This window comes from Esox lucius, chromosome 17 (assembly GCF_011004845.1).
Source record: "Esox lucius isolate fEsoLuc1 chromosome 17, fEsoLuc1.pri, whole genome shotgun sequence".
In the NCBI taxonomy this organism is placed as follows: Eukaryota; Metazoa; Chordata; class Actinopteri; order Esociformes; family Esocidae; genus Esox; species Esox lucius.
Window position 1 is genome coordinate 43,709,649 of NC_047585.1, and position 27,838 is coordinate 43,737,486.

Consider the following 27,838-nt stretch of genomic DNA (forward strand, 5'->3'; position numbering starts at 1 on the left):
CCTATGGCATTTATTTTGATCGGTTTTACACATATGAATCAATATGTGTTATGTCCAACTTTTGATTGTTCTGGTGTATTTTAGTCATTCAAAAAGACATATATGGTAGTTGAAACTCAACCAGTCCGGACATAAATTGTATCCAATAATTATAAGAACTTCATGCATATATTCCAAACAAATATATTCCCCAAATGTATTTCCATAGCATTTCTGAAAAAGTGTTTGAAATATTATGTGAACTGAGAGGCGTGATGACGTAGCCTTTATGATCACGGTTGATAATCTCAGCTTTTCCCAGGTGTCAGATATGACTCTGCCTTCCCGGTAGGCGGGACTTGATGCTCCGAACCAACTTCTGCTCTGCTTGTATTTCCTTCAAGTGCCAGTCACCCCAGTCCTCTTTGCTGCGACGAGACAGACCGTGGATAACTTGGAACCCGGTACTGTTACTGGCTGACAGACACCGTGGAACCTAACATTCAGTACAATGCAGTTACAAGCGAGGAAGAGAACGGAGCGTGGGAATTTTAGGCTCACGTGTCTTTAGCGTTTTTTTAAATCTTTTTTTTTCTGTCCTCAAGGGTCTTGGAAAACTGTATTACACAAGGACACTACAGACAGCAGTGAACAGACCTTCCGTCACACGCACGGCCATGCGCTCGGCGTGGTAGCGGTCACATTACCTAAAATATATCAAACCTGTACCTTACTAACCCTCCTATCTAGCAAACAATTCTACGGTAGCCTACAAACGAGGACGTCTCTTTGGATCGAGACCCTACATCGAGGCATGGATCTAAGGTCGTACTGGAGCCGGACATACTGGTGGAGGGTACTGTTCCTCTTCGGGCTGTTCCGTGACTATCTTAGCTCGATGTTGGACTGCCCGCCAACCTGCAGCTGCTCTCCAACGGAGATCTATTGCAATAAGTCCGACAACGAAAAATTCTTCCCTTTATTGGCTCTCCAAGAGACGGGGAGCGCTGCTAATAGCAGTGTCGACATAGCAGAACTATTCAAGAATATCTCCTCCATGTAAGTAACGTTCAAGTGTAAGGAAATATTATGATGCATCCTACAGCCTAGATCTGTATCCACTTATTGGTCCAAATGCCTTGTGAGTTAGGAGCCTGCTCTGTCCCCCTCATAGGATAACCCAAATATCTTTCCACTTATCATGATGGTGAATGATGGTGCGTTACGCTCTCCAAATTGCTAGACATTGTACATTTCTGTTTGAAAGATTCAGCTCTCGGGAATGTATACCATAGTTGTTTCCCCTCAAGACTAATGTGAAGACATGTAAATGTCTAATCGATTTATTCCACACCAATCCAACAGTGTCTCAACGCGTGTAGGCGGATGGTGGCTACATACAAACTTTCTTTGTAACACGACTGAAGCCTTTTGTAGGTTATGTAAAAAATAAAAAATAAACGATTCAAACACTGCTATGACATTTCCAGAATAAGAAAATACAGTCTGTGGTATGAGATACAGAAAGGGCCGCCGAATTATGCTGTTGCTTATATATTAATCTCACAGCCACTGATCGAGGGACTGTAGGTGCTTCGTAAATAACGGTCAATTTTAAATAGAGCACACAGCCTTGATGACGCGCGCGGCTCTCGAAGGCTTCCCTTTTCGTTCTGGGCAGAAGTCAGTATGTTTTCTCTCTGCATCATCACCATCCCCGAAGTCATCCTCATTCTCTCTCTTTCTCTCACCCCCCCCCCCCCCCCCCATCGACGACGCTTTGGAGCAACGATCTCATTGGCATTGATTCAACGTCAGAGCGGACATTGCATAGCTTTTTTAATAAAAAAAGTCAAAAAGAGGTATTTTTATATTGTGACTGACATACAACCGGCAGAAGATTGCAATACATTTAATTGATGTGGTGTAATTCGTTGGGAGTCTGTCTCTTTTCATCGAATTAATGACATCTGAAGAGCTGAAATCAGGAGCTCGAATCTGATCATCCCATCTCATAAAGACGGAAGGTAATATTTAATTGGGCTCATTTCACCCCCGCTCGTCGACACCACTAGAGGGTAGCCTTGAAGCGAATTGAGAAAACACTATGCTTCATGTCATGCGACGGCTTGGTCTTGCCTTTAAGATATGCGGAGTTAATTGACCCAAGACTAATACTATAACGAATGACTTCCGTCTTCAAGAGCGTTTCCCGCAATTCAGCAGTTTCAGCTATGGCCGTTCGGCTGGCACAGACCGTCCCTGCTAGCGCACCTGCAGTCTCCCCGAGAGAGAGGCAGGGAAAGCAGCTTTTTTCAGGACCATGTCGACTGGACAGCTCCCCCCTCGTGGCTGAACGGTGTCACAGGGAACTCAGAATACACAGGAATATGGGGAAGGAGTCTGTCTTTCTCTTTGCATTTCCTTAAACTCTCACTAATTCTGCTCCCCACCCCCGAACAATGTTTTTGGAACTATATAAAAGCTATTCATCTTGTCAGAAATGTTCAGATAGGGAAATGGCATCTTTTAGAGCTAGTCAACCTATATTTCAGTGGTACATGCAGAGTCATTTTCATTTTCCAGAGTTATTATAAATCTTTCCTCAGACAGAATGGTCTAAAAGCCATCCCCGGGCAGAACGCTCCCAGTCCCCGGAGCGAGTGAGGCAGGGTGACTGAGGAGGGGCTTTTTGAGAAGAGGGGCAGCTTTCTAGAGAGCAGAGCAGCTGAAGTCCTTAATATGCAGCTCAGTTCTGTTGAGACACAGTGGCTGCAGGTGTGGCTGCTTGATGAGACCAATCAGAGCCTCTCTCCGCCAGATCACGCCGTATTCCCTATGAAGTAGAGCACGATGGTTCTCCCGAAGCTGAGAGGGTAAAACTGTGTCCTAAATGCCACAGTTAATGCTGAATAGAGGCCATGCGGCTCTGGTGATGAGGAGTGCTCTGTGTAGTGGATAGGGTGTGATTTGGATCGTAGGACCGGTCTCTCTGACATTCGGCTCAGAGACAACACACGCAGGCACACACACACACACACACACACACACACACACACACACACACACACACACACACACACACACACACACACACACACACACACACACACAAAACGACCCAAAGCCTATTACTGTGACGTCTGCTACATTGGTTCTCTGTCTGACATACTGGATGATCCAGGGTCTTACTACCTCCTCTGAAGTGCATTGTTTGTGGCGCTATGCTGGGTTTCCTCTCACGGAAAGCTTCACTTCCACATCCTTTCTGGGGGGATGGAAAGAGAGGGAGAGAGTGAGAGAGAGAGAGAGAGAGAGAGAGAGAGAAAAAGACAAAGACAGGGAGACAATGGAACTGAAGCTATTTGTCGAGGATGCCTTCAAAAGTTGCTCTTAAAAAAATCCAGTGAGATGTAATTGTTGTCAGTGCTAAAATGTTTGTTTACAGATGCGTTGACGCGGTAATGATCAAGGCTTATTGTTGTTTTCTTTCAGAGCAAAGCACATTAAAAATGAACGTTTCCTTCTGTTTGACATAATTTAGCAACATTTGTGTTTTTACATCTGTGGGTGGATACATGCGACTACGATCATTACGTTTTTACCATTTCCCTCTTCAGAAATAATATGTTGAACAGATTTAAAATGAACTGCATGTGAACTGACGATAAACAGAATGAACACTCTGTGTCTCAGGTGGGTTTAGAACTCCGGAAGTAGGTTGTCTTGTAGGCCCTGATTTTCTAAACTGGGGTTCTGCTCAATTCCTTGTAAGTAGGCTTGGCTTTTCCACACTGTTTCTATTTCTTGTACTGGCCTCCCCTCAGGCCTGCTGTGCCTGATAGGGACCTTTCTGCTGCCGTAACACTGGTTGGGTCTGCAATATAAGCACATCATCAAGTTTGCATGAAGCTGTCTTTGTGTTAACTAGGTCAGCTTCACCATGTGATCGTTCGGAGGAGAGGAGAGGAAGAGAGGTGGGAGGAGATGAGAGGAGAGACGAGGAGAGAGGAGTGGAGAAGGGGGAGAGTTGCGTTTGGAGCCGTGGAGAAAAGGCCCGGCCATGTGATTGACCAGTGTTCTCCCACGCAGACACACATCTGCAGCTTGCAACGAGGGGAGCTCAGAGCATATTAATGAAGGACCTTCTCCTTAACAATCAAAAGATGCTTTGAGAACTGGAGCTGTGTGTGTTCTAATGTTTGTGTGAGTGTGTGTGTATATATATATGTATATATATGGGTGTGTGCGTTGTCGTGGGTATGTATGTACAGTGGGGAGAACAAGTATTTGATACAGTGCCGATTTTGCAGGTTTTCCTACTTACAAAGCATGTAGAGGTCTGTAATGTTTATCATAGGTACACTGTGAGAGACAGAATCTAAAACAAAAATCCTGAAAATCACATTGTATGATTTTTAAATAATTAATTTGCATTTTGTTGCATGACATAAGTATTTGATCACCTACCAACCAGTAAGAATTCCGGCTCTCACAGACCTGTTAGTTTTTCTTTAAAAAGCCCTTCTGTTTTCCACTCATTACCTGTATTAAGTGCACCTGTTTGAACTTGTTACCTGTATAAAAGACACCTGTCCACACACTCAATCAAACAGACTCCAACCTCTCCACAATGGCCAAGACCAGAGAGCTGTGTAAGGACACCAGGGATAAAATTGTAGACCTGCACATGGCTGGGATGGGCTACAGGACAATAGGCAAGCAGCTTGGTGAGAAGGCAACAACTGTTGGCGCAATTATTAGAAAATGGAAGAAGTTCAAGATGATGGTCAATATCACTCATTCTGGGGCTCCATGCAAGATCTCACCTCGTGGGGCATCAATGATCATAAGGAAGGTGAGGGATCAGCCCAGAACTACACGGCAGGACCTGGTCAATGACCTGAAGAGAGCTGGGACCACAGTCTCAAAGAAAACCATTAGTAACACACTACGCCGTCATGGATTAAAATCCTGCAGCGCACGCAAGGTCCCCCTGCTCAAGCCAGCGTATGTCCAGGCCCATCTGATGTTTGCCAATGACCATCTGGATGATCCAGAGGAGGAATGGGAGAATGTGGGTCATGTGGTCTGATGAGACAAAAATGTAGCTTTTTGGTCTAAACTCCACTCGCCGTGTTTGGAGGAAGAAGAAGGATAAGTACAACCCCAAGAACACCATCCCAACCGTGAAGCATTGAGGTGGAAACATCATTCTTTGGGGATGCTTTTCTGTAAAGGGGACAGGACGACTGCACCGTATTGAGGGGAGGATGGATGGGGCCATGTATCGCGAGATCTTGGCCAACAACCTCCTTCCCTCAGTAAAAGCATTGAAGATGTGTCGTGGCTGGATCTTCCAGCATAACAACGACCCAAAACAGACAGCCAGGGCATCTAAGGAGTGGCTCTGTAAGAAGCATCTCAAGGTCCTGGAGTGGCCTAGCCAGTCTCCAGACCTGAACCCAATAGAAAAATCTTTGGTGGGAGCTGAAAGTCTGTATTGCCCAGCGACAGCTGAAGGATCTGGAGAAGGTCTGTATGGAGGAGTGGGCCAAAATCCCTGCTGCAGTGTGTGCAAACCTGGTCAAGAACTACAGGAAATGTATGATCTCTGTAATTGCAAACAAAGGTTTCTGTACCAAATATTAAGTTCTGCTTTTCTGATGTATCAAATACTTATGTCATGGAATAAAATGCAAATTAATTACTTAAAATCATACAATGTGATTTTCTGGATTTTCGTTTTAGATTCCGTCACTCACAGTTGACGAGTACCTATGATAAAAATTACAGACTTCTATATGCTTTGTAAGTGGGAAAACATGCAAAATCGGCAGTGTATCAAATACTTGTTCTCCCCACTGTATGTGTATGTGTGTGTGTGACTGACCTGTTTTAGAGACAGTAGAGCGGTCTCTAAGAAAGCACCCTTAGAGAGATTAGTATCTTAGATCTTCAGTTGACATTTAGAATAGATTGGGATTATGTGCAGTTGGCTAAACATCTTTCCTATCTGTAATTTTCTTTCTACCTCTTTCTCTCTCTGTCCCCGCTCTCTTTCACTTTCTCTATCTTTTTCTAATGTTCCAGTTATAGATCTGCTTTGCTGTGGGAAAGCCAGGCCAGTACATTACCGCGATAGGACCAAATTACCCCCTATTTCTCCCAATTTCTACCAGCTCTTTTCTAAAGCAGTAAAGAGCCCCAGCAATTTTTTTGAGTGTGTATGTGTGTGTATGTATGTGTGTGCGTGTATTGATGCAATGGGAATAGTATTTTGTGGAATGGACTGCAGTATGCAGACCTGTGTGCGCGTGTGTGTGTGTGTGTGTGTGTGTGTGATTTTAGATCTGACAGAGAAACAGAATCAATGGTTGTGTTCTCCTGGGAGACGCATCATCTGAGGCGCTGTGCTAGCCCAAACACAAAGGCATCAGTGGCAGCCTGAACCTACTTAGAGCGCTAGTTACCAGGGGTCTGCGGTCGGGGCTAGTGAAGTACAGGTTAGGGGGTAATTTGGAGCGCTAGCAAGTCGTGAGGTGATATCGGCATGTGGCATCATAGCAGCTGTTGTCATGGTATTGATCCTGTCAATGCTGTCTGATGTTTGTATCGGCCTGGGTCCAGAGAGTATTGGTGTATGGGTATCCCATACATCTGGGGACCAGTTGGTAGAGCATGGTTCCAGCGTTGTTGGTTTGATTCCTGGGAGCACCAGTATGAAAAAGTACAAGTATGAAGACCCACACATGATAATTCCAACTTAGGGGTTAGGTTTAGGGGAAAATGTAGGCTACACTAGTGTTGAATGTTAGAATTGGGGTTTGTTTTGGTTCGGGCATTAGGGGTTAAGGTTAGGCTTTAGGGATAGGTTGTGTTTAGACATAAATGTTAGGGTTTTGAAGATATGTAAGGTTTTAGTTAGATTGGGTAAGACTGGAGATAAGATATAGGGTTAAGTTCAGGGCTAGGGATAGTAGGTTTTAACTCCAACTGTGTTCCTGGAGATCTACCCTCCTGTAAGTTTTAACTCCAACCGTGTTCCTGGAGATCTACCCTCCTGTAAGTTTTAACTCCAACCGTGTTCCTGGAGATCTACCCTCCTGTAAGTTTTAACTCCAACCGTGTTCCTGGAGATCTACCCTCCTGTAAGTTTTAACTCCAACCGTGTTCCTGGGAGAGCTGGTGAAAGGCACTATTCTTGTATTTGTTCTTGTAGGGTGGTCTGATGTTGTATAATATATAGGGAATAGGGTGGTCTGGTGTTGTATAATATATAGGGAATATGGGGTTGATAGGTTAAATAGTTTGTGTGAATAGAAATGTATTGTAAAACACACATAACTAGGCTATGAAATCAGCTGTCCAACAAACTGCTGCTCGGTTGGAGAGTTTTTAATAAAGATAAATGTTTTTTGGGGGGGAATTCGGCGTGGAGAATGGAGGTAAAAGATTAAGGTTGTGCTCTAGACTCTCTGGACCCCTGAGTGCATGTTGTTTTCCCTACGTGGGAGGAGAGACAGACAGGAGGAGAGACAGACAGGAGGAGAGACAGACAGGAGGAGAGACAGGAAAGGGATTCCTGTGGAGGTGTCAGATGTAGTTCCCTATGTAGGGAGCGTCGTGGTGTTGGGGAGTCTGGGTAACCCCCCCCCCCCCGCTTCATCTGCTGTTTGTCTGTCTCAGAGGGACCCGTTGATCAGCCACAGGCGGATGAGATTATGGAGATGTAACCTTCACTGCTGTTTTTACGGCCGCCATTTTACCCAGAGAGCAACGGGGGCCTCTATGAAAGCCTATCAGACCAGTCAGACCTTCAGACATGCACTCCGAGTAGTGCCCTAGGTTGTGTGTTTTTTGGAGACTGTCTACATGTGGAGCGGACTGTTCCTCTAACTCATTCACCGTGGAATACTGAACACTCAGACACGTTGACCTTATCTGGTCGCTAATTATGTGTGTGTGTGTGATAGAGAGAGAGAGAGAGAGTGTCACTTGGTATCTCCATAGGTAGTAGTATTCTGAATGCTGGGAAGGTCTTTAATATATAACCCTGTTTCCCAAAAAGTTGGTATGCTGTGTTAATCATTAAAAACCTATATTCAATTGAAAACAATACAAAGACAACATATCAAATGTTGAAACTGAGACATTTTATATGCCCACTTTGAATTTGATGTCAGCAACACGTTTCAACAAAGCTAGGACAGAGCCAACAGAAGACTGGAAAAGTTGTGTAATGCTAAACCACTAAACCTGTTGGAATATCACACAACAAATTAGGTCAATTGGCAACAGGTGAGTAACATGATTGGGTATAAAAAGATCATTACAGAGAGGATGGGTCTGTCAGAAGTGAGGATGGGGAGGGGTTCATCACTCTGTGAAAGTCTGCACGGGCAAATAGTACTACAATTTAAGCTTAACGTTTCTCAATTGCAAAGTGTTTGGGGATCTCGTCACCTACAGTACATAATATCATTAAAAGATTCAGGAGAAGTCTCTGTACACAAGGGACAAAGCCGAAACCCAATACTGGATGGCCGTGATCTTCGGGCCCTCTGGCGGCACCGTATTAAAAACAGACACGGTTCTGTAGTGGACATCACTGCATGGGCTCAGGAACACTTCTGAAAACCATTGTCTGTGAACACAGTATGTTGCTGCATCCACAAATGCAAGTTTAATCTCTACCATTCAAAGAAGAAACCATATATAAACAAGATCCAGAACCGCTGTTGCCTTCTCTGGGCCCGAGCTCATTTAAAATGGGCTGAGGTGAAGTGGAAAACTGTCCTGTGGTCTGGCAAATCAAAATTAGAAATTATTTTCGAGAATCCTGGACGCTGAATCTTCTGGACTTGGGAAGAGGGACCATCCGGCTTCTTGTCAGTGCCCAGTTCAAAAGCCAGCGTCCTTGAAACAAAAAATACGACAAAGGAGACCCTGAACTGTTGAGCAGCTGCAACCCAATAACAAGCAAGAATGGGAAAACATTTCATTTTCAAAACTACAGCAATTGGCCTCCTCAGTTCCCAAACGCTCACAGAGTATAGTTAAAAGAAGAGGTGATGCAACACAGTGGTAAACCTGTGGTAAACATGCCCCTGCCCCAACTTTTTGGAAATGTGTTGCTGGGATTAAATTCAAAATAGGCATTTCGTTTTCGAGAAACAATCACATTTCTCAGTTTCAACATATGATTTGTTGTCTTTGTACTATTTTCTATTGAATATAGGGATTAAATGATTTGCACATCATTAAATTCTGTTATTATTACATTTCACATTTGGAAACAGGGTTGTAGTAGTACTAATGCAGGACAGAGGAACTGGGTCTTTAATATAGTAGTACTAATGCAGGACAGAGGAACTGGGTCTTTAATATAGTAGTACTAATGCAGGACAGAGGAACTGGGTCTTTAATATAGTAGTACTAATGCAGGACAGAGGAACTGGGTTTTTAATATAGTAGTACTAATGCAGGACAGAGGAACTGGGTCTTTAATATAGTAGTACTAATGCAGGACAGAGGAACTGGGTCTTTAATATAGTAGTACTAATGCAGGACAGAGGAACTGGGTCTTTAATATAGTAGTACTAATGCAGGACAGAGGAACTGGGTCTTTAATATAGTAGTACTAATGCAGGACAGAGGAACTGGGTCTTTTAATATAGTAGTACTAATGCAGGACAGAGGAACTGGGTCTTTAATATAGTAGTACTAATGCAGGACAGAGGAACTGGGTCTTTAATATAGTAGTACTAATGCAGGACAGAGGAACTGGGTCTTTAATATAGTAGTACTAATGCAGGACAGAGGAACTGGGTCTTTAATATAGTAGTACTAATGCAGGACAGAGGAACTGGGTCTTTAATATAGTAGTACTAATGCAGGACAGAGGAACTGGGTCTTTAATATAGTAGTACTAATGCAGGACAGAGGAACTGGGTCTTTAATATAGTAGTACTAATGCAGGACAGAGGAACTGAGTCTTTAATATAGTAGTACTAATGCAGGACAGAGGAACTGAGTCTTTAATATAGTAGTACTAATGCAGGACAGAGGAACTGAGTCTTTAATATAGTAGTACTAATAGCTGGACAGAAGAACTGAGTCTTTAATATAGTAGTACTAATGCAGGACAGAGGAACTGGGTCTTTAATATAGTAGTACTAATGCAGGATAGAGGAACTGGGTCTTTAATTTAGTAGTACTAATGGCTGGACAGAAAAACTTGGCATATATTAATATAGTAGGACAATAGCAGGACAGAAGAACACAACACAAAAATATACAGGAAAGCATTTCTGTGCTGTAGATATTCAGAGTCCTCACTGTTTCGTGGTGGCGGGAGAGTCTATCCTAACTTTAAGATACGGTCAATATGAAGTCAAGAGTCATGTGATAGCTCTCTGTCTCTCTTTCGCTCTATTTCTATTTCTGTCTCTCTTCCACTTTTCTGCAATTTTTCTCCAGTCATCTCTCCCTTATGAAAAACTGGATTATGTGAAGAAGAGAGGATCGGGGGGTGGGGGGGGGGGCGTCTTTTGAGATGATAAGAGAGAGGGAGAGAGCCCAGATGTGTCCCAAATTGCTCAATATCTCCTGGGTGATGCATGAAGCTGGTTTCCACTCTGTAAGGGACAGGGTGTGAGGTAGGACACATTCCTGCTGTAATGAACTCTCACAGCTTCTCTGTACTTAGTAGATTGATTTGATTGCCAGGGGGGTGGTTTTAGCTATTACTTCCCACAGTACTCTCTAACGGCCCTGCTGCCATTGTAACAGGTGAGGATGGTGGGAGGATGGTGGGAGGATGGTGGGAGGATGGTGGGAGGATGGTGGGAGGATGGTGGGAGGATGGTGGGAGGATGGTGGGAGGATGGGAGACGAAGGGATGCGTTAAAGGGGAATTTCGCTCACTGTACTAAATATTAATGTGAGCAATGATCCATTTGTATCGTAAAAAGACAATAATCTCCTCAACGCAATCTAGAACAAGCAAATTTTAACTTAAACTATCATCTTTCTCTGTATTCCTCTGTTAAAACAAAATTCCACAAGGTCCAACGTTCAGTGTTTACATAGAAAACGCCTCCTTAACTAAGTTAGCGATCGGAGAATACAGTAAGAATTCCATTAAGAAGACTGAAATGTACACAGTTTAAAATGGTAGTTGTTTTTGAGACTATGTCTTTGTCTTTGCCTGTCTGTACTAATTTCAACAAGAGCAAAAAAGATTATTGCGGTCTTGTTTGGAAATGTGGAGTATGCCAATGCAACAAGGTGCAGCTGTTCTGTGAACACTGATGTTTTGCACACGTTGAGTGAAGCTAGCCAGCTAGCTCGCGATCATCCAAGGATGAAAACAAACTTACAATAAAGAGGAAGTTCAAATAAGCCGCCTTGGGGGTGGGACTGGGTATCATTAGGAAGCAACACCCCTCCAGAGTTGTTGTCTTGTTATCGAACTACAGGAAACGTATGATCTCTGTAATTGCAAACAAAGGTTTCTGTACCAAAAATTAAGGTCTGCTTTTCTGATGTATCAAATACTTATGTCATGCAATAAAATGCAAATTAATTACTTAAAAATCATACAATGTGATTTTCTGGATTTTTGTTTTAGATTCCGTTACTCACAGTTGAAGTGTACCTATGATAAAAATTTCAGACCTTCTACATGCTTTGTAAGTGGGAAAACCTACAAAATCCTTAGTGTATCAAATACTTGTTCTCCCCACTGAATATTTGCTAACAAGAACATCACTGAAAGTCATCCAATGGCTCCAAGGAACAGGGACAACCGTGACTCAAGAGGAATCAACTTGAAGTTTGATCGGTACAACATGGAGGACTGAAACAAAATATGACCACGTTTTATCGTTTCAGTCTCACTCGCCCTTCAACACACGCTGCTCTCCACGCCACCTCACATTCCTACAACTGTGTGGTCCTTCATAACATACTGTAAGCTCACTCCACTGAGGACAACACACATCAATATGAGTGTCATAAAGCTCCCCAGGTAGTCAAAACCATGGACAATAACACCCAACAACCATTCATCACTGGAAGGGCCTAAAGCACCAGTTAAGCACACAAACAGGCCTAGATTCGTAGATGAACTAGACAAAGCGGTCTACCACTAGAAAAACTGGCGACGGTTAAAGCAACGGTTAAAGCACAATAGTTTGATAGTTAGGCCTCATCCACGCATGCACGTAAATAGCTCTTGATGAGTTTCAAATGGCTGAAACTTTGCTTGGCACTGGCAATAGGGACGGATTTGTATATTCTATGTAGAAATCAGAAAAGGAACCAAGCAAGCCCAGTTCAGTCAAGTAAAGGAAGGTTTAGTCAGAAGGTTTAATTATTGTTAGGTTTATTCAGTATTTTTACGTACTGTAAGTTTTATTCAGTAGGTTTAATTATTGTAAGGTTTATTCAGTAATTTTAAGTACTGTAAGGTTTATTTAGTAGTTTTAAGTACTGTAAGGTTTATTCAGTAGGTTTAAGTACTGTAAGGTTTATTCAGTAGGTTTAATTATTGTAAGGTTTATTCAGTACTTTTAAGTACTGTAAGGTTTATTTAGTAGTTTTAAGTACTGTAAGGTTTATTCAGTAGGTTTAATTATTGTTAGGTTTATTCAGTAGTTTTAAGCACTGTATGGTTTATTCAGTAGTTTTAAGTACTGTATGGTTTATTCAGTAGGTTTAGCACAAAGGTTTATTCAGTAGGTTTAAGGACTAAGGTTTATTCACTAGGTTTAAGTACTGTATGGTTTATTCAGTAAGGTTAAAGACTGTAAGGTTTATTCACTAGGTTTAAGTACTATAAGGTTTATTTAGCAGGTTTAATTATTGTAAGGTTCATTCAGTAGGTTTAGCACTACGGTTTATTTAGTAGTTTGAAGTACTGTACGGTTTATTCAGTAGGTTTAGCCCTGTAAGGTTTATTTAGTAGTTTTAAGTACAGGAAGTTTTATTCAGTAGGTTTAAATTCAGTAAGCCTCTTTCTGTGAGAGTAGAAGTGAGCTGGCATTGCTATTCTACCTGCAAACTGCACAACCTTCAAATGACTTATGAACTTAAGTCCTGGCAATGTGGATGGTGACGTGGAAACCTTCATCAATCAATACACCCAAGGATTAAATTAACCATTTAACTTTTTCAGATCGGACAACATTTTCAGCAGCCAAAATGGCAATCCTATTCCTTACGTATTACACAACTTTGGACCACCTAAAGTAGGGTACTGTTTAAGGAATAGGGGGTATAAAGTAGTGCACTATATAGACCATTTAGGGAGGTCTAAAGTAGTCTACTATATAGGGAATAGGGTGGTCTATATAGTTGTACTATATTAGGAACAGGTTGTAAAATGTAGTATACTAGACATGGAATTGGGTGGTCTAAAGTAGTGTACTAGATAGGGAATAGGGTGGTGTAAAATAGTGTACTAGATAGGGAATGGGGAGGTCTAAAGTAGTGTACTATATATGGAATAGCTAGGGTGATCTAAGGTAGTGTACTATGACATCTAGATATAGTGTGTATTATGGAAATTAATTTTATGTATTTACAGGTATTAGCCCACTGATGTGTTCAGCTGTATGTTTTATATACTGTAGATAATACATACACTTGAGACATTATGCTAAGGAATAATCGTCAGGATTTACCTAATTATGCATATTAAAATAAAAAACCTCATTAAACATTCCATGGACATTTGAAAATGAACATAAAGAACTACTGCAGAAAATATTAAGATACTTGATTCTTAACACTGAAGGTCTGTAAGAAGTAATTTTGATCAAATCACAAACCTTATCAGATCCATTATGTAAGCTGATATGGACCATGGTATAGTTAGGTTACTTTGCGTTTCCATGGTGATTATATGTTAATTCCAATATTTTGTCCCTGTGAATTTATGATGAATGAATAAACATTTTTTTAATTGTTTTCCTAATTACTGTGTTTGTCCTGTTTATAAAATATATTTTTTCTAAAGGCCTAGTGTAGGGAACTTAGCATTTTTAACGCTTGATGTTCATAATCTGCAGAGATCCCGGGTATCAGTTATAAGGCTATATGAAATCTGTTACATTTTTCCTAAATTCCATTTCTCAAGGTTTCAGATTGTTTATTTGAGTTTGGCTTTCATAAGCCCACTCCATAAGCCCACTCCATAAGAAAAATAATAATACTTTTAAGGTCTGAGACGAAGTTTTTACAGAAAAGTTATACAATGATACTTGTGATATCATTCAATCATTACATAAAGGCCCAATAAATACTAACTACAACTGTCAATGGTTAACCCACTTTTATATGTATGTAACATTTGTTGTTACTGTAATTATAGTTTGCACCATGAAAGGCAAGTAAAGATATTACCTTTTTGTCCCTAAATCTTTCTGAAGATGAGCAATGCAAAACTTCACTGAAGAGCATAAATGTCCAGAAACAAAAGGCATGTTGTAAAGGGCATGATTGAAAGTACGATCAATAATAATAATAATAATTTTGTTTTTCTGTACTTGCATTGTTCAATGACAATAAAGTTGAACCGAATCTAATAATTGTGGCACAAATTCTTCTAAAACAATAGATATTTGTTTTCCACTTTGAGCTTTTCCACCACCAGACAAATAAAGGCCTTTTCCCTTCCCCTTCCATTCTTGCAAATAGCAACTCATAGGTGACCTCTTTTATGCATGAATAAGTACTGATTACTTTTTTTGTGTTTGAGTTGTTTTTACTAGTTTACAGGCTTAGCATTGACATGAGAAATGAATAACTGTTTTGCAAACAAAGAATACTCCTGTGCTCATTAGTTTATTATGGAGATCAACTTGACCCCAGTTTCATTTAAAGTGTCTAGCAATTGAGAAAAAACTGTAAAACAACAAACCACTGGATAAATATCCCATTTTCTTTATAGTTACAGTTATCATTCAACAGTGTCAACATGCTGCTTTGATTCACTGGGGACATAACATCTTTGGGATCTTGAATGCCTGTTTGCAAGGGTTTTGTGTGGTTTTGTATTGTGATTATTTGTTTGTGCTCATGGGTAACATCACAGCAAAACACCCAACATCCTCATCAGTTGAATCATGTGGGAGCTCTTATTGTGACACCTTGACTGTGGCCCAAATTGCACCCTATTCTACAGAGGGCTCTGGTCAATAGTGTAATATGTAGGGAATATGATGCCATTTGGGACGTACAAACCGCATTGTGCTAAAGGTTTGACACATCACAGTTGTGGCAACTTAATTAGATTGACTCCTCTCATTTCTCCTCACTGGAAACATTGATATTGTCAAGTGTTGATCAATGTGATTCTGATTAGAGGATTAGAGGCCAAAAAGTTGTTCCCTTGGTTGCCAGCTGACTTGTTGGTGTTGCTTTACAAAATGTAAGTTTTCCTGTGATTCTACCAAGGAAGTTCTTTGGATTCCTAAGCACTCAGTTAAGTGTTTTGGATACCAGTCCTCTGGATTATAACTAACAACCAGATCATTTCCTAGTCAGGTCTTCTCTTTGTGTTTTGTATGGTGGTGTGGAATATGCTACAGCCTTGGCTTCTCTGCTGTGGGGCTCTGCCCTACCCTCGACAGTTCACTGGTCTTCCGTGAGTCTGGATCGGTGTTTACGACACAAGGTTGAAGCCACCATTTGGAGATTGTGCGTTGGGCAACCTACCGCCACAGGAGCTCGCATAGAATAGTAATGTTTATCCATTATGGCGTGACGGTTCAAAGACAGGAATGATCGGCCTGGTGTTAATCTGAACTCCCTTAAAGCTTTGGAAGAAGTGCCTAGCTCTCCGTGCTGCTCCGTAGCTGATCACTCGCTCTCCCCACAAGAAGTCACAGCTAATATACATTGCTACCCTGGATAAGGATACTAACGTGTTGTGTTTAACAGGAATTTGGCCTCAGTACTTCATGGTACTTAATCAAGCTGCACCACCAGGCTGTTTGCTCTGTGTGTCGGGGTGGGGGCTCGCTGTTAAGCATCGCACCGATGTGAAGGAAAAGGTCCTTCCCACAACAAGTACAGTAGCACATCTTTAGCATGTCTTCAGCCACTACATGTAATGTTAATCTACTGCCAAACCAATCATATCAATCTATCAAATGTATTTTTATGAAGCCCTGTTTACATCAGCAGTTGACACAAATTATTTACACAGATACCTAGCCTGAAACCCCAAAGAGCAAGCAACAACAGAATGGCTCTGGCTTTCCCCATTAGTGTAACTCACTCCTCAGCAGTAGTTTTACTTCTTTATGTTTGTTGTTTCTTCTTGTTCACTTTTGCTGTATTGTCACCTTGAGTTTCTTGAATAAGGTTTTATATCCCGTATATTATTATTATTACTGACTACTAAGCTCTACTGGACCAGGGCTGGATCCCAAACTACTGCTATACTCCACTGGACCAGGGCTGGATCCCAAACTACCCATATGATCTACAAGACCAGGGCTGTATCCCAAACTACCCCTACCATTGATTGAAACAGGGCTGGATCACAAACTACTGCTATACTCTGCTGGACCAGGGCTGGATCACAAACTACTGATACGATCTACTGGACCAGGGCTGGATCAAAAACTACCCATACAATCTACTGGACCAGGGCTGGATCCCAAACTACCCCTACCATTTATTGGACAAGGGCTGGATCACAAATTACTGATACGATCTACTGGACCAGGGCTGAATCCCAAGCTACCCCTACTGTCGATTGAACCAGGGCTGGATCTCCAACTACTGCTACTCTCTACTGGACCAGGTCTTTATCCTAAACTACCAATACGATCTACTGGACAAGGGCTGGATCCCAAACTGAATATGATCTACTGGACCAGGGCTGTATCTCAAAGTACCCCTACTCTTGATTGAATAAGGGCTGGATCTCAAACTACCGCTACACTCTACTGGACCAGTGCTGGATACCAAACTACTGGCTGCTAGGCTCTATGAGGACTAGTGTGGCTTTTGAGACGTAGCTAGTGTTTGAAGGATAGTTGACATAAACTGCTGACGAAAATAGGACTCTTGATCTTGATATGTTTTTGACCTGCCATGAACCTGAAAATTAGCTACAATCATCTTGTCATTATATTGCCAGTGTCTGTGAACCCTGGAAGCATTAATGGCAGCCAGACATGTTCTGGTCTCGTGCTGGAACAGTCCATTCCTGTACAGCTTTCTACAAAATAGAACATTTACCCTCTTAGATACGGACTGGGTTTCTGTCTGTAGAAAATGGTGGCCAAACCTTAATCTGACCTAATTTTTTCACAGCAGAAATGTATTCTGAACATTTAGCTAAGTTTCTCAAACGTTTGTTGCCAGGGACTGGCAAAACAGGGCTTTATTCTTCATGGGTCATTGCTTTTTTAAAACTTTTTTATACAATGTCTTTATGATATCTGGTACGCTAGAATTTTGAGGTGTTTTAACATAGTCAGAACATTGTCTTTCAAGAAATATCATTTTCAGTTTTATGGTACAATGGTGCTATTGGAAACAATTATATGTGATTGAATAAAAAAACATGTTTAAGGATTTTAGGCTTCTCCCCTGTCAAACGATTATTTAAATCAAATGTATTTTCTGAAGCTTATTTTACATCAGCAGTCAGTAAGTGCTGGGTATAGATACCCAGTCTAAATCCCCCAAGAGCAAGCAGCAACAGTGTAATGTCATTGTTGGAGGCAGGGCACAGCAGAATGGAGGACTTCAATGGCAGAACTAAAATGTTAAATGACAATGAAAACAGGACATGAAAACAGAACAGCGTACAATGGAATGAAATCCAAACAGTCAACGACCAGACACCAATCAATCAATCAATGAAATGTATTTATAAAGATCTTTTTACATCAGCAGAATTCACAAAGTGCTTTTACAAAACATTGGCCTTAAACCCCAAGCAGCAAACAACAAAGTTGAATTTCAGTGGCAAGTAATACTCCCTAAGAAGGCCGAAATGTAGGAAGAACCAGGCTCAGAGGGGTGACCAGTCCTCTTCTGAACATATTGAGAGTACAAGTTGTAGTAATGAATAAATGCCAGAGTCCAGAGTCTATTTAAACCTAATCCAGGTCGGAAGCATGACCACACGAGGGAAGAAGAAACTTAAATAGGGACAGTGATCAGGTACACAGGTGAGGGTAATATGTACAAACAGGTGTCCATGTTCCAATGAGAGAGAGGGGGTGTTGGATCTCACTGCCTTGCCAGAACATGACAAACAGGACACTGATGCCCAGTGGCTAGGAACAAGTCTTTAGTAGGGTCAGAACCTAGGATTTATAATAAACACACCAAATATATTAAGGTAGGTAAAGCAAATTGAAATATTGACTTGCGCTCTGCATGTGCCAACCGCCAAAAAGAGAGTACGAGCGAGCGTAACTCTGGTTCCATGAAGGATGCAGCAGTGCAATCAGTGGGACGGCTAGGGGTCAGTGGACCGGGCTTTGAGAAACTCTGCTTAATGGATCTTTTTTATGCAGAATTATATAGAGAAGACCTTAAGGGAAATCCCAGTGACCCTTTGGAGTGATTACAGTGGAGCTGGTGAAAGGAGAGCGAGCCCATGGCCTGGCATTCCGCCATCACTGCTGCCCTTCCCAGGAAGCAGGCAGATTACTATGGAGGGACCACAGGACAAAGGACGACATCTAACAGTGATATCATTCAAAGGGTCAGGGTCACTTAGAAATGGCCTTTTTTCCCATAAAAAACACTGCATGCTTCCTGAAGCACCTTCCACAAGTTGGATTGGCTTGATGGGTACTTCTTACGTAACATACGGTCAAGCTGCTCCCAACATACCTCAATAGACAGTCAATAGACTGTGCTGGTCACTCCATTATAGACAGAATACCAGCTGACTGCTTCTTCCCTAAATGGTTCTTGCATAGTTTGGAGCTGTGCTTTGGGTCACTGTCCGGTTGTTGGAGGAAATAGGCTCCAATCAAGCGCCGTCCATTGGGTACGGAATGGCGTAAAGGAGTTATAGCCTTCCTTTTTCAAGATTCTAATGATCAGTTAGCCTTTTAAAATGATAAACGTGGGTTAGCAAACACAACGTGTCTTTGGAACCCAGGACTGATGGTTACTGATAATGGTACTGCACATCTATGTAGATATTCCACTGAAAATCCGCCATTTCCAGCTACAGTGGTCATTTACAACATTGACAATGTCTACTCTGTAGTTCTGATCAATTTTATATTATTTTAATGAACAGAAAATGTGCTTTTCTTTCAAAAACAAGGATATTTCTAGGTGACCCCAGGCATTTGAACGGTAGTGACCACAACACTGAAACCACAGTGGTCCAGGTTCCTGAGTAGTCCCGGGATGTTCCCTCTGCATCAAGCAGACACTGATCACCTTAAACAGGACGAACCAGAGGGGAGGGCTTTCCATAAACATGTGTGCCTCACAATCATACAAACATCTCACATGTATCCAACACCCCACACTGACAGTCACAGACCTGACATCCCCAGCATACACACACACACACACACACACACACATATACATACATGCACACAAACTAAACCCCTGCTCCACAGAAAGCTTCACTCCAGACTCCACCTCCATGAGCAGCACACAGGCTGACCCACAGACTGCCTTTACCCACTGGGGACCAGAAATGATAGTACATTAGCGAGTCGTCCACAGCATCGTGGCTGAAGGGTCCATTAACCGTTCTCTCATTCAGAATCTGCACGTGGACCAGAGCCTTTGTAAAGGTTCTGAAGGGCACAGTTTTTTACCGAGGTTCACCCAACAATTATACGTCTGAAGGACTAACCACCAACAGCCTCAAAAGGACAGGGAGCCCAGTCAGTACAACGGCCAAGCCCCTTGACAACACGGGCAGCATGGGAAATTAATGAGCACAAAACCAGTCGTCTTTCCCAGAGGGACAACTTAGCCCAAATCATTCTGTGGTCGACAGATGCAGGGAAGCGATAGTCCTGCCTCCTGTTGTGACGTGCCTCATGGTACTGAGAACGCCACCCGCAGACAGATCTCAGACCACACACGCACTTCCCCAGGTTTACCAAGCGTTGAGGCTCTGACACACAGCCTCTGTTCATTTGACTGCGTTAACTGCTTGAGCTTTGCAGAGAATTTAAACATTTCAAGAGCCACAAGTTTGAAGATGTTACAGTGTTGGTGTGCATATGCCAATGCTTGCTGACCTATGATGAAACCTTTATGCTACATTAGCTTGCGGGGGAGCACCCACAGGTCACATTCAACAGGACTACAACAGAGCTCCAACAGGACTACAGCAGAGCTCCAACAGAACTACAACAGAGCTCCAACAGAACTATAACAGAGCTCTAACAGGACTACAGCAGAGCTCCAACAGAACTACAACAGAGCTCCAACCGTACTACAACAGAACTACAACAGAGCTCCAACAGAACTACAACAGAACTCTAACAGAAGTACAACAGGATTCGAACAAAGCAACAACTTAACTAAATCAAAAGTACAGCAGAACTCAAACAGAACTCTAACAGGTGTACAAAAGAACTCCAAAAATCTCCAGTGTGTGGCTCCCTTGAAATTGCCATCAGCTTTGTGATGATAGAGCTCACCATTCTGCAAATGCTGAAGCATCGACACCTAATGAAATAAGACCTCCTCCCAAACATCCTCAGCAGTTAAATGTTGCATTTGTATAGTTTTATTATTTATTTGTAAATTTTTACTCACATCTGGTTCAGCTAGAATAAAACATACTAAAATCAAATTATTAATGTAAACATTTCTGGCATATTGCCAAAAATAGACATGCTCCGAATATGGGTTGAAACACATAAGGCTCACATATTAACAATTTCAGAGACATGACACAACCTTACAAATCCAGGAAAACCTCACATGCTGAAAATCCTCTACATGTAACTGTCTGTGAGGATTTCAACTGAGACTGTGGTTTGATTTTTTTGGGTTTATTTGTTACCTATCATAGGTGACCCGTAACACTCGTAAGACTAAAACGTAAGACTATAAAACGACCCGGTTCACCCCATAACCTTTTTATCAGTGCTATTAATTAAATGCATTGGTCAAACAAATGCTTCATCTCAGGTGATTTTAGTTAGAATGTTTGAAACCATCCACTTAGGACAGAAAACCTATCGAAAATATGTCTTTAATACTCAATTAATTTAAGGACTAACCAGAGTTAAACCTACAAGTGTACAATGGGATTTTGATGGATTGGGGTCATGGAGACACTGTTTGACAAGATTTTAATTTCAGGTGTTCTTTCAGAATGTTTCGGTGAACATCCCAGTTATTCTTATTGTTTACCTTTATTATACAAATAGGTATTCTTATAATACATTATTTATTGTTATGAATCAATATTATTATTATTATTATTATACAATCATTTTATAATACTCATCAGTCGTTTCCGTACTCTTCTTGTAACTTAGTAGTGCTTTTATTTTTTATTATTTTTATTATTACTTGGTCTGCAGCTCACGCCCTCGACCACGCCACCAATCTCCTGAACGCCGCTCACTCCCCGGATCACAATCACCGGAATTCGTTTGTTAGTCCGTTCCCTGCCTGGACTTTCGCTCTAGACTCGTGTTTTGAACACGCCTGCCTGTTTTTGGAGATTTACGTCTTCTGCCAGCTATTCAGTATTTTTGCCTGATCTAGTACTTACCTGATATCGACCTTTGCCTGTTTCTGATGACGGGTTTTGCCTGTCCCTGGTTCTGTTAATAAACCTACGAACAACCGTGATTGGAACCACACCACCTGCGCCTGTCTTAATCATAGTCTTACAGACACACATAAAAAATAAATGGTTTGTGATATAATACATACAATTAAGAAATGCCCATGTCCAATTTCAAACTCTCAAGAAAAAGTGCGGCATTTATTCAGGAATGCGCATGTTCAGTTATACCATAAAGACTTCTTCATATTGTTATTACCTGTGGTTCACCGAAATGATGTAAAGTTTTGTACTTTGTACACATTTGAACAAACAACATTGAAATTACCATGGTAAGAAAAGCAAACTGTCTACTCCATCTTCCTGATGATTTGTGGTATAACTTTTTTTTTTCATATACGATGTAGAGATATGAAGATGTGGAATATTGAAATGTGTACATTGTGTACCACATTAATGAATGGAAAATATTGTTTGTCATGTCTGTATTTAAAATGAGCTACAGTTGCTGCTGCAGAATGAGTTTGAATCCGGCCCACTACTCAAGACAAACTCCGCTGTCTTTCCCTGCTGTCTCAAATCAAGCGTTACCTGAAAATATATTTTAAAAACAAATGTTGGAGTAACAAAGTTATTTAAAGAATTGTATGGTGTCTGTCGGGCTAAAAACCTGTGAATTCAAAGGACAGGTATGAAAAATATAAAAATATTTGTTTTTCATTGTGTTCTATTTTTGATAGCCAAAGCTCCAGTGTTTCAATATTGGAGTTATCTCCTGATATAATTCTCCGCCACTGTAGACCTAAGTAATGTTGGCATTGCGTGCTTGTCTCGCATTCTTTCTCTTCCATAGCAACATGATCGAAGGCAGTTGCTCTGACAATACCATAGCAACACGATCGAAGGCAGTAGCTCTCACAACACCATAGCAACATGATTGAATCCAGTGACTTTGACAACGACAACAACAATAAAAAGTAACAACAAAACCTATGTTTTCCTTCTCAAGATGAAGGCAGAAACAACATCATTAGAAATGACAATTCCCTCTCTGATTCTCTGTGGGATCAAAATTAGTGTGATGTAAAAAATGGACAGGGTGTCATCTGAGATGCAGGGTGTCACCTCTGACAGGGTGTCATCTCCACTCCTCAACAGCCCTTTCTATTAACAAATCAGGCCCCAATAGGATTCAATGTCCTCTATCTGATGGGGGAAATTAGTACCCACTGCTGAAACCAAGCCTGTGTCCCTTTTTGCTGCTTTTCACCACAGCCCTGTAGGTAATGGGCCTGTATAGGCAATGGGCCTGTATAGGCAATGGGCCTGTATAGGGAATGGGCTGCTGATTAGCATACTGGCGCTGTCAGATGGTCTTGGCAAGGTCACTTAGAGTGGCTGTCATACCCAAGGAGACACCACACCTGAATTACAAATGCAAATGTTTCCCTCGTAGGATAGTCATTTAGAGTATTGCTCGTAGAACTATAGAGGGACTCTGGTGCCATTTAGGATGCATTTGACAGCAGGTTTTTAAAGGAGAACAACTGAACACTACACAGTGCCGACTTAGCTGTTGGAATGCTGTGAAAATGCTAACACAAATTAGCTGTAATAATGCCTTGGATAGCCATGGTCCTGACCTTGCTTAGCTGAAGTAATGCTGTAGAAATGTAGGCTTTACTGCTGGGCCACAAACATTCTACAGACAAACCAAGACTCTTTCCTATCAGGTTCTTGTCATGTGATCGGATCCTGTCTGCGGAGGTGGTACATTTAAGATCCTATATGTGAATGTGTTATATGTCACATCCTGTCTCTGAATGTGTTCCATTTCACATCATCTCTAAATGGCTGGGCTGACATCAGAACTAATCTGTAAATGTGTTATATTTTAGATCTGTAAATGTGTTGAGAGGTGTCACATACTTTCTGTGAGTGTATTTATTTTTTTTTTTATCATTCAAGAGAAACTCAGACAGCTTTATATAAACCTTGAAGGGCAGCCATTTGAAAAGACACTCTGGTCAGGAGTAACCTGCGTTGGTGTATTCCTCCACCTTACCAATCAAGAGTTACAGTCAGTAATGTAGCGCAGCGTCAGCCGACACAGCCAGACACTGGGACCTAGCGTGACGACCCTCTGCAAAGTGGAGGCTAATTATAGTCATTTCATTTTGGTCAGAATCCACTGGGTGCTTAGTCATGAAGGGGGGGGGGATCCATTTCAGAGTGCCACATCTTTACCCTCGCCTGCCAACTCATGCTTACCGTCGGAAAGGCTCCGCGTCCAGAACGATCCCCTGTCCCCTACCCTGCGCCCTAGCCTTAACAGGTCCTGGTTGGAAGTAGTGCAGTAAGAAGGGGTTGAGGTTGGCATTTCTGCCATCTAAAACAGTACGTTGAACCTCAAAGCAACGGGCCCTGGTGGATCTCCCCCCTTGCATTCTTCATTTTCTGGGGGGGGGGGGGGGGGGGGGGGGATATGTTGCCTCGGAAAATCTTCTATTTTGCCGGTGAGGTTTCAGACGGGGTGTTTCACACGATTAAACCGAGTGTGTTCCAATATCCATTAAGAAGCTGATGTTGATTACAATCATGTCCGACACGTGTTTGCCTCGCATGTGACATGGAACACGCACAGTACCTGTGCGTAGAGGCTTTGTCTTCAGTGTTCAAACTGCGGGAGCCATCACAAAAGGTGTGCAAATGCCACGTCGTTGACGACATTTGAAGCTTTAAATGTCACACAATCATTTCACAGGGTGTCGGAACTGTAATTATCAGGTACGCAGGAAAACGTTTTGTTCAGTCTGATCCTGGCCTCTTCCCCTCAGTGGTTGTATCCTCATACGTGGGGCCTGCCCCTCTGGCCAGTGGACACTACGCAGGAAATTGTATTTGTAAGCCATTTCTTCCTGATAAATTCTGAATAACATAACATTTGGTTGGAACTCAAACCTCGAACTGACAAATCAAACGGGAGGGAAGGAGGGAGGGAGGGGGAGAGAGGGAGATTACAATATGAAATCCTCACCTACCCCCAGCACACACACAACCCAACCCCCATAAAAACACATGGTGTGCTGCTGCACCTCCTACACAAACATCTCACAACAAACACATACCTCAAATCCCAATCACAATTGGACCTCAAAGCCCCCTTGTCCAACCAAACAGACAGCCCCCCCAAGTTGACAAACCTCCTTAAATACTTCAACACTGTCAATATGTTTGTAAAATTCAAACTCGACCCTAAGGCACGCAGAGACCATCCCCCTAAATAACACTGGGTCCGTAACCCCTAACCCCCTGACCTGGTTCCTCCTTGTCAACCAAACAGACAACTTAGCTTGGGCAAACAAAAATGTAACAAAACCTATTTGCTCTTCTCCTCCCTCGTAAACCGAGGTCCCATCACAAACATCTTAAAACAAAAACACTCCCTCAACCTCACACACACAGATCCTGTACCTCACCCATGAACCTCTCCAGCAGCCAGTGTGACGTAGCGGGTCTTCCAGCCTCCACCTGTGGGTGCCGCAAATCTGCCAGTGTCCTGATACCTGCTACCATCAACCGTCTAAGCAGGGTTGCAGAATGGACAGAAACCAAAGGGATCAGTGGGTTATGAAAAATGAATTCCTTCCACACCCAAGGTCCCTCCTCATGCATGAATTTCAGCAATCTCCAGGCCTTCAGAACTGCAGGTCCCCGGCCAGCTTCAGCCCCTGCAGTCTCATGAGGAAGAGCTGCAGATCCAGCCCCAGACCACCAGCCCTCCTCAGCAACGTGCAAGCCGGTCCCCTCCAACTGACACCTGTTTGATATAACAGTCTCTGTGCCGCTTTAAGACGGAAGGCTGCCGCCCTGCTCTCAGGGTCCACCAGGCCCTGACTACCCTCCCGGACCAGTAAAAACAACACCGCCGCTCTCAGCCAATGATGTCCAGACTAGAAGAAGTCCGTCAGCCGACTCTGTAAGTCCGCCAGTAGCCCAGCAGGGGTGTTAAGAACAGCAACTCAATGCCACAGGGAGGACGCCACCAAGTTGTTGATGATCAGCACCCGTCCTTTGTACGACACCTGGGAGAGGAGCCACCTTCACTTCGTCAGCCTTGACACCACCGCCTAAAACACCCCCTCCCAGTTCTTCATGACCCAACACTCTGATCCCAGATACACCTATAAAATCTTAAGCCCCTCATTACCCCATTCCAACCCCCCAGGAAGGCCAGGAGGTACCCTGTCCCCCCATGCCCCAAACAGCAATGCCTCACTCTTGCCCCAGTTCAACCTGGCACATGATGCCCCTCATACACCCTTAAACACGACTCCAATGCCAGGACATCCTGGTCCTTCAGCAGGACTGAGGCATCATCAGCGTAGGCAGACATCACCAAACCTGTCCTCAACCCCATACCTGGCAAGGCCACCCCCTGCAGTCTCCTGTGTAACAGACCCAAAAAGGCTCAATATCAAGGGTGTATAACTGCCCAGATAGAGGACAACCCTGACGTATGCCCCTCCCCACCTGGACTGGCCTACCGGACTGGCCCCCCTCCAAAAAAACACTCCCCAAACCCAAAAGCAGACAACACAAATATATATGATCCCCCCTTTAAAATGCCTTTTCCTGGTCCAAAGAAACCAGTCCAAAGGCCACCTTCGAACACCCTGACAAATCCAACATATCCCTGATCAAAAACAGATTGTCTGTGATAGTGTGACCTGGCACACAGTAAGTTTGGTCCACATGTACAACGGAGTCCAGTAGGGATTCAAGCCGATTGGCGAGGACCTTAGCAAGGCACTTATAGTCCGCACAAAGCAAGGCTACAGGTCGCCAGTTCTTCAGGTCGCCAGTTCTTCAGATCGCTCAAGTCCCCTTTGTTTGGGAGGAGAGTCAAAACTCAATGGTAGCTCCCCCACCCTGACACCCTCATGTAAAACACAACATAAATCTCAAAGAATGAGGCCCCAGAATGTCTTATAAAATTCAATTGGCAATCCATCCATTCCTGGAGCGGGGTCGGAGTTTATCTGGGTGACTGTGGCCTCGAGTTCACCCAATGTCAGAGGAACATCCATGTCACTCCTGTGACTGCAACAGTGTGGGAAGGTCCTTAAGCAATTCTTGGGAACATGCAGGATCACACATTTCGGCCCTATATAGATCAGAATAAAACTCTGCAGCTCGCTCCTGCATCTCCCCCACAACAGAAGACACCCGACCATCAGCATGCATACGCTTCCTTTCTCCACTCTGTTTTTCCAAGCCAAAAAAGAAGGAGCTGGGAGCATCCATCTCATTCGACATCGAAAACCTAGCTCTTACAAGTGCCCCCTTTGCTTTCAACTGAAAAAACACACCTAGATCCCTATGCAATTCAGGCAGGTTCGAAACCAGCCCCCCCCCTGTTGTGGCCGAGCAACTCAGCCTCCGCCTCACTTAGGTTCTGTTCAAGCTTCCCTAACACTCTCCTAGATTCAGTGGAGGAAAAAGCTGTAAATTGTTGACAAAAAAGCAGAATCTGTGCCTTCCCAACATCCCACCAAGAGACTCATAATCATCATTCCGCTGCCCCCAACTCCCCCAAAATGTAAGAAAACTAGAGCAAAAAGCAGCATATTGTAAGAGCTTTACATAAAATTTCCAATAGGATGCATGCCGGAGCCCCAGAGAGCTGAGCCATGGTAATATGATGGTCAGAAAACCCAACTGGGAGTATGGAGGCTTACAGCCTATTGCTCTGGTGCCTGAACATATATAAATTATCCAGGCGAGAGGCACTAACCCTCCCACTGACTACCTTCACCCAGGTATACTGTCTGGTGGTTGGATGGAGAGTTCTCCAAACATCCACCAAGTCATACTGAATCAATGCATCATTCAGGACCTCTGTAGAGACTTGATTTGGCTCCTAACCATTCCGGTCCCTGGTAAAATCAATCGTGCAGTTCCAATCCCCCCCTAAAACCAGCACCTCAGCCTGATCTATCAGTGTCAGCTCTTTGCGTAAGCACCCAAAAAACATGTCCCACTACCACCCTGTACTAGGTGCATACACATTTCTAAAAACAAACA

At 42.8% G+C, this 27,838-nt stretch overlaps 1 protein-coding gene across 3 annotated transcripts in view; it reads left to right on the forward strand.

Annotated features, from left to right (window-relative positions):
- Positions 1–350: 350 nt before the first annotated feature.
- The window catches only part of ntrk3b (neurotrophic tyrosine kinase, receptor, type 3b), a 205,423-nt gene continuing 177,935 nt past the window's right edge, over positions 351–27,838 (forward strand). For 2 of the 3 annotated variants that reach the window (XM_020055417.3, XM_020055418.3), the window contains exon 1: positions 352–1,038. In XM_020055417.3, coding sequence (XP_019910976.2) covers positions 794–1,038 — 245 coding nt within the window. In that variant the 5' untranslated portion in view covers positions 352–793. Of the gene's footprint in view, positions 1,039–27,838 lie in introns of all 3 variants that reach the window. The other variant, XM_020055416.2, reaches the window with a different exon arrangement.